The 15,472-nt window shown below is 40.0% G+C and overlaps 1 protein-coding gene across 1 annotated transcript in view; it reads left to right on the top strand.

The window, feature by feature from the left end:
- The window catches only part of LOC126334606 (uncharacterized), a 79,128-nt gene that overhangs the window by 29,702 nt on the left and 33,954 nt on the right, over positions 1-15,472 (top strand). The window contains exon 4 of the mRNA XM_049997009.1: positions 14,541-14,672. Coding sequence (XP_049852966.1) covers positions 14,541-14,672 — 132 coding nt within the window. The remainder of the gene's footprint in view (positions 1-14,540; positions 14,673-15,472) is intronic.

Genomic DNA, 15,472 nt, shown 5'->3' with positions numbered 1-15,472 from the left:
TGTTCTACATTCCTTAATCTGCTCATTTAAGCTTTGACTCTATGTCTTCTTTGATGTCAGTAGACATCCTCATGTCAGACAGTGTGCATCAAGCTACACTACTTAGGAATCTTATCCAATGCACACATTTTTTATTCATTTTGTTTTGTTACAGGTAACAATACACTTCCAAATGTCATAGTTGGCTCTGACATCATTTTGTAGAACTTAGGTTGGGTTTCCCTTCTTACTTTAGTTCTGAAGGGTCAGTACATTGTTCTGTTAACATAATTAAATCTTTCTGCTTTCTTTTGTATGTCTATTTCTGTCATGAATGAGATACTTTGTTATTATTTTGATGGGAATTGGCTCAAGATCCTGGAAACTATAACTTCTTTTTTCTTTGAAGATGGAAACAGATATCCCTTAGCAGTTGTGGGTAAAATATTAACAGCTGTCTGGAGTGTGTTTGCAGCCCCAAGGAAGTCATGACTCGGGGTGAGTGGTGATTGTCAAACTTCTACCAGATTTTTATTATTATGGAGACTTGAGTTTATCCCAGAATGAGTTGGACCACTATTTTTCTTGGTTCATTCTGCATTAGGCTGTATGAAGGAATTTGGCCTTGAAGTTCAATATCTTTTTAAAAATTTTAGATTGTAGTAAGGATTGTGTGGTTTTCAGCATCTTGGCTACAACTGCTCACTTCAGAAGTATGTAGCTTGAAATATACTTTCCCAACGTTAATGAAATTTTAATTCATTTTTTATAGGCACATACACTGGTGGTGGAAATCTCAAGTTACAGAATTTTTCAATCACCCAAAAAGAAGTTTTGATGTTTCTAAAATAACTCTTTCTCATCGCAGGATAAACAAGACAGAAAGCATTGGTTGGTTTTGGAGGTCTCTTTTGTCGTCATGAGAAGCTACAACCACTCTATGATAGGAGTATTGATTTGCTTGTAATTAAAACTTGAACTTGAGTCTCAATAATAAATATCCCCTAGTAGACAAATATTTATTTGAGTCATATTTGCCTTGAAACAGGGAAATCAGAAAATTGCTGTATGCAAAACTAAAACAGTTGGTTTTAAAAATATTCAATCTACACTATGTGATCAAAAGTGTCTGGACAACTGGCTGAAAATGACTTTAAAGTTCTTAGTGGCCTCTATTGGTAATGCTGGAATCCAATATGGTGTTGGCCTACTCTTAGTCTTGATGACAGCTTCCCCTCTCGCAGGCATACGTTCAATCAGGTGGATTCCAAAAGATCCCAAAGGTGTTCAGTGGGATCCAGGTCAGGACTCTGTGCTGGCCAGTCCATTACAGGGATGTTATTGTTGTGTAACCACTGTACCACAGGCCATGCATTATGAACAGGTGCTTGATCGTGTTGAAAGATGCAGTTGCCATCCCCGAATTGCTCTTCAATAGTGGGAAGCAAGAAGGTGCTTGAAACATCAATGTAGGCCTGCGCTGTGGTAGTGCCATGCAAAACAACAAGTGGTGCAAGCCCCCCTCCATGAAAAACATGACCACACCATAACACCACCTCTGAATTTTACTGTTGGCACTACACATGCTGGCAGATGACATTCGCCGATCAATCGCCATACACATTCCCTGCCATTGGCTTGCCACATTGGGCACTGTGATTCGTCACTCCATACAACATTTTTCAACTGTTCAATCGTCCAATGTTTACGCTCCATACACCAAGTGAGGTGTTGTTTGGCATGTACCAGCATGATGTGTGGCTTATGAGCAGCCGCTTGACCATGAAATCCAAGTTTTCTCACCTCCTGCATGACTGTCATAGTACTTGCAGTGGATCCTGATGCAGTTTGGAATTCCTGTGTAGTGGTCTGGATAGATGTCTGTCTATTACACATTATGACCCTCTCCAACTGTTGATGATCTCTGTGAGTCAACAGGATAGGTCAGCCTGTATGATTTTGTGCTGTGTGTGTCCCTTCACGTTTCCACTTCACTATCACATTGGAAACAGTGGACCTTGGGATGTTCAGGAGTGTGGAAATCTAGTGTACAGATGTATGACACAAGTGACACCCAATCACCTGACCATGTTCGAAGTCTGTGAGTTCCATGGAGTGCCCCATTCTGCTCTCTCGTGATGTCTAATGACTACTGAAGTCACTGATATGGTGTACCTGGAAGTAGGTGGCAGCACAATTCACCTAATATGAAAAATGTATGTTTTGGGGGTGTCAGGATACTTTTGATCACATAGTGTATGTCAGTGCCCAGTGAGTGTATATTTTTTCAAAAGCAGGGCAATAATGCTCTTAGAAAAGAAAGTGACTCACTTTGAATAAAATAGATCACACTACTGATTAATACAGTTTTTGCTTCTTGAGTGCATATATTATCACAATGATTATAAATCATGATTGTAGGCACTTAATAACAGTTTGACTATATTTCTTATATTTTGTCTCCGATAAAATTATTAAAATGTAACAAGAATCAATCTTACTATTAAAATTTTTGCACTTCATAAAAAATGTTTAGGATTTTGTGGTAATATTTTTAATTTTTACAGCAGATGAAATGCAAAACATTTAAATCTCAAAATTTCTAGGAACATACCACAAACCTATTACTTATCTTCCTATGGTCTTTCAAATAGGACTAAACCAGATAAAATTACAGGCGTAATGACCTGAATTAAAAAGGCAAATTTTTGTGAGTGAATGGTGAGTGATGAGTCATGAAAAAGAGCTAGCTCATTCCAGTGAATGCCAGTTCTGCTCCGATATCTGAAAAGAGTGGTTTTGCCCATCACTACTAAATACTCATCCTTTGCAGGTTTAGTCAATGGTTCAATGCCTCTATGGGCATTGTTTCCCCACAGGTGCAACTGGAATTTCACTGAATAGCATTGTCTACACTGACCCATATGCTGTAGCCAAACATTTGCTCTGCATTATGCTTGAGCAATTGTGTTGGAGAGTTATCAACCTGCATTTTGTGTCATCAAGCAGCATGTGGAGTGAATTCACTAACCTTTCACTACAGATCAGCTGGAGCTATATAATACTCTGTTTAGTGAGAGTGAATTCCTCAGTGCCCCAGTACTTTGCCCTGACACGGCAGCAGGGGCAGATCACATCCACAGCCAAATGCTCAGACAACTATTGGTGGGTTACTAACATCATGTCCAGGCCAATTTCAATTGTATCTGGGCTGTGGGTGAGTTCCTATCTCAGTGGTGAGGAATCGTGATCATTCCAGTACTTAAAAAACTGCTTAAACACCCCCTTGAGATGAGCGGCTATCGCCCAATTAGTCTCACTAATGTTCTCTGCAAGCTGAACATGGGGTGAGCCTGGTGACCGTTTTGGTACATTGAGTCTTGGTGCCTTTTGGCTACAACCCAGGGTGATTTTCGCCAAGGCTGTTCTGCAGCCTACAGCCTGTAGTCTGCTATCCAACCAGTTTTTGCCCAGCGTCATCACCTTATTGCTGTCTTCTTCAACTTGCAAAAGGTTTATGGCATCATCACTTCCTCGTTACTCTAAATGAGTGGGGTCACCAGGGCCTGCACCAGTTCTGTTCAGAACTTTTTGTCACACCATTCTTTTTGGGTTCAGATTGGTGCCTCCTGCTTTACCCCCTGCCAGAGTACTATATGCGATCAGTTCAAAAAAACTCTGAAACTTTCATAATTTCATGCCGATGACGTGTTGGAGCAAATGCCTGCACTAGTCTGTGCCTAATGTTTAACTGTCAGAAGTTTCATTTTAGTAGGTCTGTTAATTATTGTTCAGTGCTGCATTGAGTAGAATGTTGTTGCACAGTTTACAAATTTCTAGATGGCAGATTTAAAGCAGTGATATGTTTGCACTGAATTTTGCATGACATGTAAGAAAACCTTTACATACACACATACAAAATGATGCAGAAAGCCTATGATGATGAGTGCTTAAGCCATACTTGGTGTTACAAATGGTTCACACAGTTTAAAAATGGCTGGATGGAAGTTAAAGATGACCCTTGTTCAGGATGCCCTTTGACGTCTACTGACGATGCTCATGTCAGGAACACCAACAAAATTGTGGATGCTAATCAAAGACTGACTCTCAGAGTGATAGCAGAAGGCTGTAAAATTTCAGTTGGATCACATCATGAAATCCTGACACAGCATCTTGGAATGTATTGTGTTGCCTCCATGTTCGACCCATGGCTCATGAGTCAAGACCAGAAAGACCTTCACCTCGCAGTCTGTGAAGAGCTTTTGGATTGCGCAAATGAGAACTAGATGTTCCTTAAGAGACTCATAATTGTTGATGAAACATGGGTCTACAGTTATGATGGTGAGACCAGGATTCAATATTCACAGTGGGTTGGGAAAGTTTCTCCATGACCAAAAAAAGCTCTTTGGGTCAGGTCAAATATCAAAGCCATGCTTCGAAGGATTAGTTCATCATGAATTTGTACCACAGTGACCAACTGTTGTTGATGGTACTATCAGGACATGTTGCGGCACCTGTGAGAAAATATGAGAAGGAAATGGCCTGAAACGTGGTGAGACAATTCAAGGCTCTTGCATCACCATAATGTACCCACACATTCATCCTTGTTGGTGTGTGACTATTGAACAAAAAACAAAATCACTGTGCTGCCTCACCCTCCATAGTCTCCAGACCTGGTCCCTGCGGACTTGTTTTTATACCCAAAGGTGTTAATCCCATTGAACGGATGAAGATTTGCAACAATAGATGAGATAAAAGAAAATTCGCAGGCAGAGCTTTACGCGATCCAGCAAGAGGCGTCCAAGATTGCTTATGGTAGTGGAAATGATGTTGGGAGTGGTGTATCAGTTGTAGAGGAGAGTATTTTGGAGGAGACCAGGTAAGTGTAGAAAAAATCTGTTAACAAAGTTCTGGAATTCTTGGAACAGACTTCGTGTAAGAGGCACAGTCATGAGTTCTCATTCATTGCCTCCAGTTTTCAGCCACCAAGATATGTCATGCACTTCTGCTGCCATTGTACTGCCCATCCACAACCAGAACCCTATCTCAACAACGAACTGGTCAAAGCTGTCTAGTCTTATTACTTTTTGGGTCTGGTCTTTGATGCTCATTTGGCTTAGATTCCCCATCTTTGACAACTTACGCGAACATGATGATCACATGTTAATACTCTATACAGCCTCTGTAACACTAGCTGGGGCATAGACTTCTCTATACGTTTGCAGGTTTATAAAAGTACCATCTTCATTATGGGAGTCTGGAGTATGGTTCGAAACTGCCTTCAGCATTGTGGATACTGGATCCGCTACCACACTGTAGGGTCAAACTGGTGACAAGTGCTTTTCAGACCTGCCCTGTGAACAGCTTACTCGCAGAGGTGGGAGATCCTCCACTGCAGATCAGGCACCAACGGCTGCTGCTCAAGTGTGTGAGACAGATTTGCTGCTTGCCAGATCATCCAAACTACCATGTCCTTTTTCCTGGTAGGAGATCTACCTTCCACGTCAGAGACCCAGGACTGGAGTAACAATCACAGTTTGCATATAGTGTCTCTGCTCTGTAATCCAACTTCCCCCACTGTCACCTCACTGTCTGTCTCAAAATCTGGCAGAATACCCAAAGAGATTCTGGTTGTATGTAAAGTATACTGGCAGTGAGACGCAGTCAATACCTTCACTGCATGATAACAGTGGCGATGTCACTGATGACAGTGCCACTAAAGGCTAATTACTAAGCTTGGTTTCTGAAATTCCTTCACCAATGATGATGAAGTAAATATTCCATAATTTGAATCGAGAACAATTGCTAATATAAGTAACTTAGAAGTAGAAAACCTTGGTGTAGCAAAACAGCTTAAATGATTTAGTAAAGGCAAGGCCTCCAGTCTGTGTTGTGTACCAGTCAGGTTCCTTTAAGAGTATGCTGATTCAGCAGCTCCGTACTTAGCAATCATATACAGCCTCTCACCTGTTGAAAGATCTGTACCTAAAAACTGGAAAGTTGCGCAAGTCACGCCAATACACAAGAAAGTAAATAGTAGCAATCCTCTGAATTACAGCCCCTTATCACTGATGTAGATTTGCTGAAGGATTTTCATAACATATGATGTATTAGAACATAATGAATTACCTGGAAGAAAATGATTTATTGACAAATTGCCACCACCGATTCAGAAAATATTTTTCTTGTAAAACACAACTATCTCTTTAATGTCACAAAATAATGAGTGCTACCTACAAGGGATGTCAAATTGAGTTAATATTTTTAGATTTGCAGAAGTCTTTGGATGTTGTTCCTCACTGACAACTTCTAATCAAATTGCGTGCCTATGGAGCATTGTCTCAGTTGGGTAACTGGACTCATAATTTCCTCTCAGAACAGTCACAGTTTGTAGTAATTGTTGGGAAGTCATAGTGTAAAACAGAAGTAATATCTGGCATTTCCAAAGGAAGTTTTATAGCCCCTCTGCTGTTCCTGACCTACACAAATAATTTACAGGGCATCTAAGCAGCCCTCTTAGATTGTTTAAAGATGATGCTGTCATTCACCATCTTGTAAAGTCATCAAATGATCAAAACCAATTGCAAAATAATTTAGGCAAGATATCTGTATGCTGCGAAATGTGGCAGTTGACTCTAATAATGAAAAATGTCAAGTTGTCCACATGAGTACTAAAAGAAATCCGCTAAATTTTAGTTTTGTGATAAATCACACTAATCTAAAGCCTGTAAACTCAACTAAATACTTAGGAAGTACAATTATGAATACTATCACATATATATTATTGTGGGGAAAGCAAACCAATGAATGCAATTTATTGGCAGACTACTTAGAAAATGCAACAGATCTACTAAAAACACTGTTTACATTATACTTGTCTGCCCTCTTCTGAAGTGTTGCTGTGCAGTGTTCAATTTGCATCATATAGGATTGCCGCAGGATGTTAAGAAAATTCAAAGAAGGGCAGCTCATTTTGTCTTATCCTGAAATAGGGGAGAGAGTGCCACAGATATGATATGTGGATTGGGGTAGCAATCATTAAAACAAAGGCTTTTTCGTTGTGACAGGATGTTCTTGTGAAATTTAAATCACAACTTTCACCTCAGACTATGAAAATACTTTGGCAGTGTCCACCTAAATAGGGAGAAATGACCATCATAATAAACTAAAAGAAATCAGAGATCACAGGGAAAGATTTAAGTGTTGATTTTTCTTACACACTGTTTGAGAGTGGAACGGTAGAGAAACATCTTGAAAGAGCTCCAATGAAACCTCTGTGAGGCACTTAATTGTGAATTGCAGAGTAATCATGTAGGTGTGGATGTAAATGTAAATGTGGCCAGGGAGTAGTTGCATGTACCTCATCCTCGGATCTGACTCAACCTTTCCTTTGGAACAAAAGACTCTGTTTATCCCATGATTTTTTGCCACCCTTTCCTGTCCATCCCTGATGCATTTCCAGGTTCAGAAGTGATATGCGCTGAAGGCTCTATTATCAATGGACGAATCAGTTTTGCTTGCACCCATTCAAAGTGCAGTGAACTTCGCTTCCTGTTGAACAGATTTAGTGTATTCACTGCAGAATTGGCTACTGCTCAAGCCCCCAATCATGGTTGTTCATCCACTGGTGACAAGTTCTTAATAGGCAGTGACTCCCTGAGTAGTCCCAGTGCTACCATCGACAATCATTGGTTGTGACTATCCAGGATCTCCTTTCTGATCTCAATCGAGCTGGATGGTCAGTCATCTTTTTCTGGACCCCAGCTCACATTGGGATTCTGGAGTATGAATATGCTGACTGGTTGACAAAGTTGGCTAGCAGGATGCCGACTTTGGGGACATGGATACCAAAACCAGATCTTCGGCCAACTCTGTACCATCAGTTGTTGAAAACTTCAAACGCAGATTGGTGTGCTCTGGTTTCCTCAAACAAAATACGACCAATAAAGTGGACCACGGCGATGTCTACATCTACATCTACATCCATACTCCGCAAGCCACCTGACGGTGTGTGGCGGAGGGTACCTTGAGTACCTCTATCGGTTCTCTCTTCTATTCCAGTCTCGTATTGTTCGTGGAAAGAAGGATTCTCGGTATGCTTCTGTGTGGGCTCTAATCTCCCTCATTTTATCCTCATGGTCTCTTCGCGAGATATACGTAGGAGGGAGCAATATACTGCTTGACTCTTCGGTGAAGGTATGTTCTCAAAACTTTAACAAAAGCCCGTACCGAGCAACTGAGCGTCTCTCCTGCAGAGTCTTCCACTGGAGTTTATCTATCATCTCCGTAACGCTTTCGCGATTACTAAATGATCCTGTAACGAAGCGCGCTGCTCTCCGTTGGATCTTCTCTATCTCTTCTATCAACCCTATCTGGTACGGATCCCACACTGTTGAGCAGTATTCAAGCAGTGGGCGAACAAGCGTACTGTAACCTACTTCCTTTGTTGTCGGATTGCATTTCCTTAGGATTCTTCCAATGAATCTCAGTCTGGCATCTGCTTTACCGACAATCAACTTTATATGATCATTCCGTTTTAAATCACTCCTAATGCGTACTCCCAGATAATTTATGGAATTGACTGCTTCCGGTTGCTGACCTGCTATTTTGTAGCTAAATGATAAGGGATCTATCTTTCAATGTATTCACAGCACATTACACTTGTCTACATTGAGATTCAATTGCCATTTCCTGCACCATGCATCAATTCGCTGCAGATCCTCATGCATTTCAGTACAATTTTTCATTGTTGCAACCTCTCAATACACCACAGCATCATCTGCAAAAAGCCTCAGTGATCTTCCAGTGTCATCCACCAGGTCATTTATGTATAATGTGAACAGCAACAGTCCTATGACACTCCCCTGCGGCACACCTGAAATCACTCTTACTTCGGAAGACTTCTTTCCATTGAGAATGACATGCTGCGTTCTGTTATCTAGGAACTCCTCAATCCAATCACACAATTGGTCTGATAGTCCGTATGCTCTTACTTTGTTGATTAAACGACTGTGGGGAACTGTGTCAAACGCCTTGCGGAAGTCAAGAAACACAGCATCTACCTGTGAACCCGTGTCTATGGCCCTCTGAGTCTCGTGGACGAATAGCGCGAGCTGGGTTTCACATGACCGTCTTTTTTGAAACCCATGCTGATTCCTACAGAGTAGATTTCTAGTCTCCAGAAAAGTCATTATACTCAAACATAATACATGTTCCAAAATTCCACAACTGATCGACGTTAGAGATATAGGTCTATAGTTCTGCACATCTGTTCGACGTCCCTTCTTGAAAACGGGGATGACCTGTGCCCCCACCGCTGCAAGAAGGGGGGCAAGTTCCTTTGCGTACTCTGTGTAAAATCGAATCCAGCGGCCTTTCCTCTTTTGAGTGATTTTAATTGTTTCTCTATCCCTCTGTCGTCTATTTCGATATCTACCATTTTTTCATCTGTGTGACAATCTAGAGAAGGAACTACAGTGTAGTCGTCCTCTGTGAAACAGCTTTGGAAGAAGAAATTTAGTATATCGGCCTTTAGTCTGTCATCCTCTGTTTCAGTACCATTTTGGTCACAGAGTGTCTGGACATTTTGTTTTGATCCACCTACCGCTTTGACATAGGACCAAAATTTCTTACGATTTTCTGCCAAGTCAGTACATAGAACTTTACTTTCGAATTCATTGAACACCTCTCGCATAGCCCTCCTCACACTAAATTTTGCTTCGCGTAATTTTTGTTCGTCTGCAAGGCTTTGGCTATGTTTATGTTTGCTGTGAAGTTCCCTTTGCTTCCACAGCAGTTTTCTAACTCGGTTGTTGTACCACGGTGACTCTTTTCCATCTCTTATGATCTTGCTTGGCACATACTCATCTAACGCATATTGTACAATGGTTTTGAACTTTGTCCACTGATCCTCAACACTATCTGTACTCGAGACAAACCTTTTGTGTTGAGCCATCAAGTACTCTGAAATCTGCTTTTTTTAACTTTTCCTACCTTTCCTAATATTTCTATTTACGACTGAAATCATCAATGCAGTAACCGCTTTATGATTGCTGATTCCCTGTTCTGCATTAACTGATTAAAATAGTTCGGGTCTGTTTGTCACCAGAAGGTCTAATATGTTATCGCCACGAGTCGGTTCTCTGTTTAACTGCTCAAGTTAGTTTTCAGATAAAGCACTTAAAAAAATTTCACTGGATTCTTTGTCCCTACCACCCGTTATGAACGTTTGAGTCTCCCAGTCTATATCCAGCAAATTAAAATCTCCACCCAGAACTATAACATGATGGGGAAATCTACTCGAAATATTTTCCAAAGTATCCTTCAGGTGCTCAGCCACAATAGCTGCTGAGCCAGGGGGCCTGTAGAGACATCCAATTACCATGTCTGAGCCTTCTTTAACCGTGATCTTCACCCAAATCATTTCACAATTCGGATCTCCGTGAATTTCCTTCAATACTATTGCACTTCTTATCGCTATAAACACGCCTCCCCCTTCACTGTCCAGCCTGTCTCTGCGGTATACATTCCAATCTGAGTTTAGGATTTCATACTTTTTTCGTCTGGTTTCAGCCAACTTTCTGTCTCTAGTACTATATGTGCGTTGTGACCGTTTATTAATGAGAGCAGTTCTGGGACCATTCTATAGACGCTCCTGCAGTTTACTATTAGCACATTAATATTGTTATTCCCTGTTGCATTTTGCCTACTCCTACCTTGCCGCGTCTCAGGAGGCATCTTGTGACAGTCTTCTCTTGATGCTTCTTGCAAGGAATCTAACAATGAGTTGACTTTATATTGGCTACAATAGGCGGACTTGTGGCCACATTCTACAACACAAGAATCCATCCACACTGTCGGTGTGCTGCCCGTCTGGCGGTGACACACCATGCTAGTGGACTGCTCTTGCTAACACACTGCCTCTGATGCTAGCAGATGACAGTAAATTGGCTGATCTGGTTTTATGTTTTACCTGTGAAGATGGTTTCTACTCCTCTCGGTGAGGTAGGGCACAATAACCTCATCAGCTGCTTGAGAGACTGAAAGGGTGTCCCATCACCTGCTCCAACCCAGAGAGCTCATGGCTACCCTTGCTCAGTGGTGTGGCCTGGCTCCAGCTCTTCCCATATTTTTTAATTCTTCTTATACTTCTACGTATGATGTTGGTTTACTGTTTCATAATCATTGTTCTCTTTTTTGAAATTTTTATCGACTTGTCTCCTTTGCTAGTTTTCTTGTGGTAATAGAAGGTGAGGAAACATCGTTAGATGCAGAAGGTGCACCTCTCGTCACATAACATGTCTTGGGGGCCTCAAGCTGTTTTTGGGGCAGACCAACTTGCCTACCTTCACCTTTTTTTTTTACTGATCCTCAGTTACAGTTGGATTCATAAGGATTTGTCTTCCTCTCTGAGGACTCTTCCCAGCTTGACACATATAGGATGAAGGGCCTGATTACCTCATAGGTTTGTACCTTTACCCTCATCAGTATAATATGATCAGTATCACTACCTTGCCAGTACTTCACCATCAGTACTATAAGTGACAGGTAGCATTTTCCAGACATTTACGAAACCCAAACCCTTCCATCAGGTTAACACAGGGTGTAACATGATTCATCATTTGTTTCCGGTCATCCACTATCCAGTGACACTGCTCTTTACATCACTTCAAATGTTTCTTAGCACTGAATACAGAAATGTGTGGATTATAAGGAGTTGTCCGACCATTGTACCCCATTGTCATTCTGCTAGCTGGACTTCAGGTAGCACTTTGGAAGCCATGAGTGATACCTTCTGCTATCTCATACAATGTTTTACAACCATCCTTCACAGTGCTCGACAGTGCCTGCTTGTCAGTACATGAGGTCTGTGTTGTCTTTGTTTAGCTGTGGTAGTTCCTTCGCATTTCCACTTCACAGTCACATCACCATCTACTTTGGCTGCTTTAGAAGGATTGATATATCCCCAATGAATTTTGTTACTCAGGTGATATCTAGTGGTCAGTTTTCACCTTACATAGGAGTGTCCATATACGTTTGGTCAGGTAGTATATTTCGCACAATTCCGTCATGAATTTCAGTCCAGGTTCCACATTAAACTGGTGCTCACCTCCTTCACTAACTAGATGAGATTTTTCATTGGTGTTTCTTCATGTCATTGACCTTACTTGGGTATTTTTGCTGCACTGCTCTTTTTGCAGTTTTTTCTTCAATGCCGATTTCTTCAATGTATCAGTCGTTGAACAGTCATGACTGGTAAAATCAATGGAACACTCATTTGTATTAAAACCTTCACTTCTACTCACCAGAATCTAGAAAAGATAGATGTTAGTAAGACAGTTCGTGCAGTTATGAGTAAATGGCATGACATGGCTTTCCTAAGGCCCATGCCATGGTTGTTTGTAAGTGAGAATGAAAATGGAATAACCACAGTCAGTGTGTACGTGCGAACTATGCACTATTATCTTCTTTGGAGGGGGAGCGGGGAGGCTTACAGGACATTAAGATTAAATGTAAATTAGAAAGATACAGGATATACAAACAACCCATCAAACAACAAATTACTGATCCTGTGAAGCAGCTCACTTGTTTTCAGAGGTGAAAATAAGTGAGCTGCTTCACATGACCAGTAATTTGTTTAGCTGTTTGGTGAGTTGTTTGCATACCCTGTATCTTTCCTTAACTATCTTTCTTGTGTGGCTAATACACAGTTCTCTAGCTTTAGCCTATTTTAAACCTACACAGATTCAGAAGAGTCCCACGAACACTGTCATCCACCTGTTACAACTGTCCCTGATCTTTTTATTTAATATCAAACAATGTCGTACACATATTCACCACCATGCACTTTCTGTCACTGTGACAGTACTTTATTTTTAATAGTTTCTTTATGGCGTGTTCTTCTTTCTTCCAAATATGAGCACAATTTTTTATATTTGCTTGACATCCTACTGTCCAGACAGATCCAATGTCTTAAAATGTTTTTAGCTCTCACTTGCTATCTTTGTTCATAAATTATGTTTAACAATTTATACCTGTAATATTCTTTATTGTTTGGTGGTTGTAATTGTTGTTACTTTAGATGACTATTTTTGCGTCTTTTACTCTTTAACAAAACTGTAATAACTGAATAAATAAAAGATGAAAACATACACTTCAAGTATGTATGCTAAAGTTGTCTGAGGCCTTGCTTGCAACTGCTCCACTTTTTATGTTATATCTCTTGGGAAATTTAATTGATTTATTCAGTGTCAGTTTATTCTTTTATGTTGTCTTTTCAAGTTAAGATATTGATACATTCGAAACTCATCAATTATTGCCAGCCTATACTTCACTGTCCCTTTGTAAAAAGTTTTTATTTATTTAGGTATTTTTGGGTTAATGTTAGTATTTTACGAGTTCTGAACTGTATAAACTAACAATTATTTATAGCCGAAGAAGCTAAGTCTGTACAAAACAATGAGCTGCCTTAATCAGTTCTTGCATTGCACTGCATATACAGTATTATCGAAGAGAGAAATAGATACTGTCTGTAGCTGTAGCCATGGTTATCAAGAGTGTGCACAGTAGAAATCCAAATAAGATTTATAAGTGTAGTCCAGAAAAAGCCAACACTGCTGTAACCGATGCCAGCCATAAATTTGGTGAGAACTGCGTGAAATGGTCGTAAGCGAAGAATGACTGATGGTATGCTGCCTTTCCAAACAAGCTGCCGTGGTACTTACATGTTATCTAGAGGGTTAGCGATTGCATATCTTGCTCTATGCCACCCTACTTGAAAGACTGTGTTTCCATTATTTTATCTGTGTCTACATGTACATCCACATCTGCAAACCACTGGGAACTCCATGGCTTTGGGTCCTACTCCTGGCACCACATATTTCGTTTAGTCCTATTTGATATGGATACCACATAGTTCTGGGATGGATGACATTAGTGTTTGTTGGGAACTTCCTTTGTTCCTCTTTGGCTCAGCTGTTGATAGTTGTATAAACAGCGAGCTTTGGTCCAGTTGTCATATTTTTGGAATTTGGTAAGCTTGTCTTTTTGTTTGAGTACCATTGTTGAAACTTTCTGAGCCTTCAAATTTACTCAGTGTTGCCATAAGTTTCAATGTGAATTTAATGTACAAGTATGAGGAGTACTTTTTAAAAAAAATTCTTTATCCTACACCATGAACATTTCACTTGACTGTGTTAATTCTAAACACAATGTGGGCAACATTGGGAATGGTAAGCATTGTGAAAAATATAAAAGTCTTTGAACTATTCTTTCACTTTTATTATAGTTTTATCTTTACTTCCCAGAAAACCGTACTGTAAACCAACAATTAGTACATTACACGGAAGCATGCTTACAACTCATTTATAATTGTGGGTTAAAAGCATCCTTTTGTTTGTGCCTAAATGTGATAAAATCAAGTGCAATTATATGTAGATATAGTGAATAAAGTTTAGATTTTGGTAAACTAAAAGTTGAGTAAAATCTTCTATTGACAAAAGATAGGTAAATGTACACTACTATAAGTGTTAATATCTTTAATCATTTTCATTACTTTTCAGGTTGTTGCTTTAGTTAATGAACGTCTCATAAGTGGGAAACTTTACATTGAGATGTTTCTACTCCCAAGCATACATGAAACAGCAACAAAAAGAGAGTGGTCTTGCCTTTTAATTTGGCTTCAGACTTTACACGTAAGTTTTATATTAGACACTCCATCTTTAAGGTATTTGATTATATTTAGACATTTTTTGAAATTTTATTATTATAATTATTTGTGTCAAACCAATAACTCCAACACCGATTCTTTACATAATCGAACTCCCATGTATAAAACAGCTTCAGACATCAGATTACTGTAGAAATGAATTAACATGTTAAACATTTGATGTTAAGCTTGTGAAAGCTTTCACACATCTCAAACACTGGAAAATCCAGGATGGAATGTAACATTAGAGAAGGAAAGTTACTCCTCACCATATAGCGGAGATGCTGTGTCGTGATAGGCACGACAAAAAGATTCGCAAAGGAGCGACACACACACACACACACACACACACACACACACACACACACACACACACACACACACAAAATCATGCAAACGCAACTTGCAAACACGTCTGCAGTCTGACTGGTCTGAGACGTGTGTGTGTGTGTGTGTGTGTGTGTGTGTGTGTGTGTGTGTGTGTGTGTGTGTGTGTGTTGCTGACGAAGGTCTTATTGGCCGAAAGCTATTATTGTGTGAATCTTTTTGTTGTGCCTATCGCTACTAAGCATCTCCGCTATATGGTGAGTAGCAACTTTCCTTCTCTAATACTTTCACACATCTTGATGTTTATGATTTACTATGAGCCGTACACTGATATAATTTTGCAGGTACTTTCAGTGGTATATGTGGATACTGGAAGCAAAATGCATTGCAAAAGTAATAAAGTAAAACATCATGCCTGATGCTGAAGTTTTATTCGATGAACAGCAAAATGTAGTAAAC

This window comes from Schistocerca gregaria, chromosome 2 (genome assembly GCF_023897955.1).
Source record: "Schistocerca gregaria isolate iqSchGreg1 chromosome 2, iqSchGreg1.2, whole genome shotgun sequence".
Lineage (NCBI taxonomy): Eukaryota > Metazoa > Arthropoda > Insecta > Orthoptera > Acrididae > Schistocerca > Schistocerca gregaria.
The sequence above is the reverse complement of the archived record's forward strand: the minus strand, read 5'-3'. Positions and strand labels throughout refer to the sequence as shown.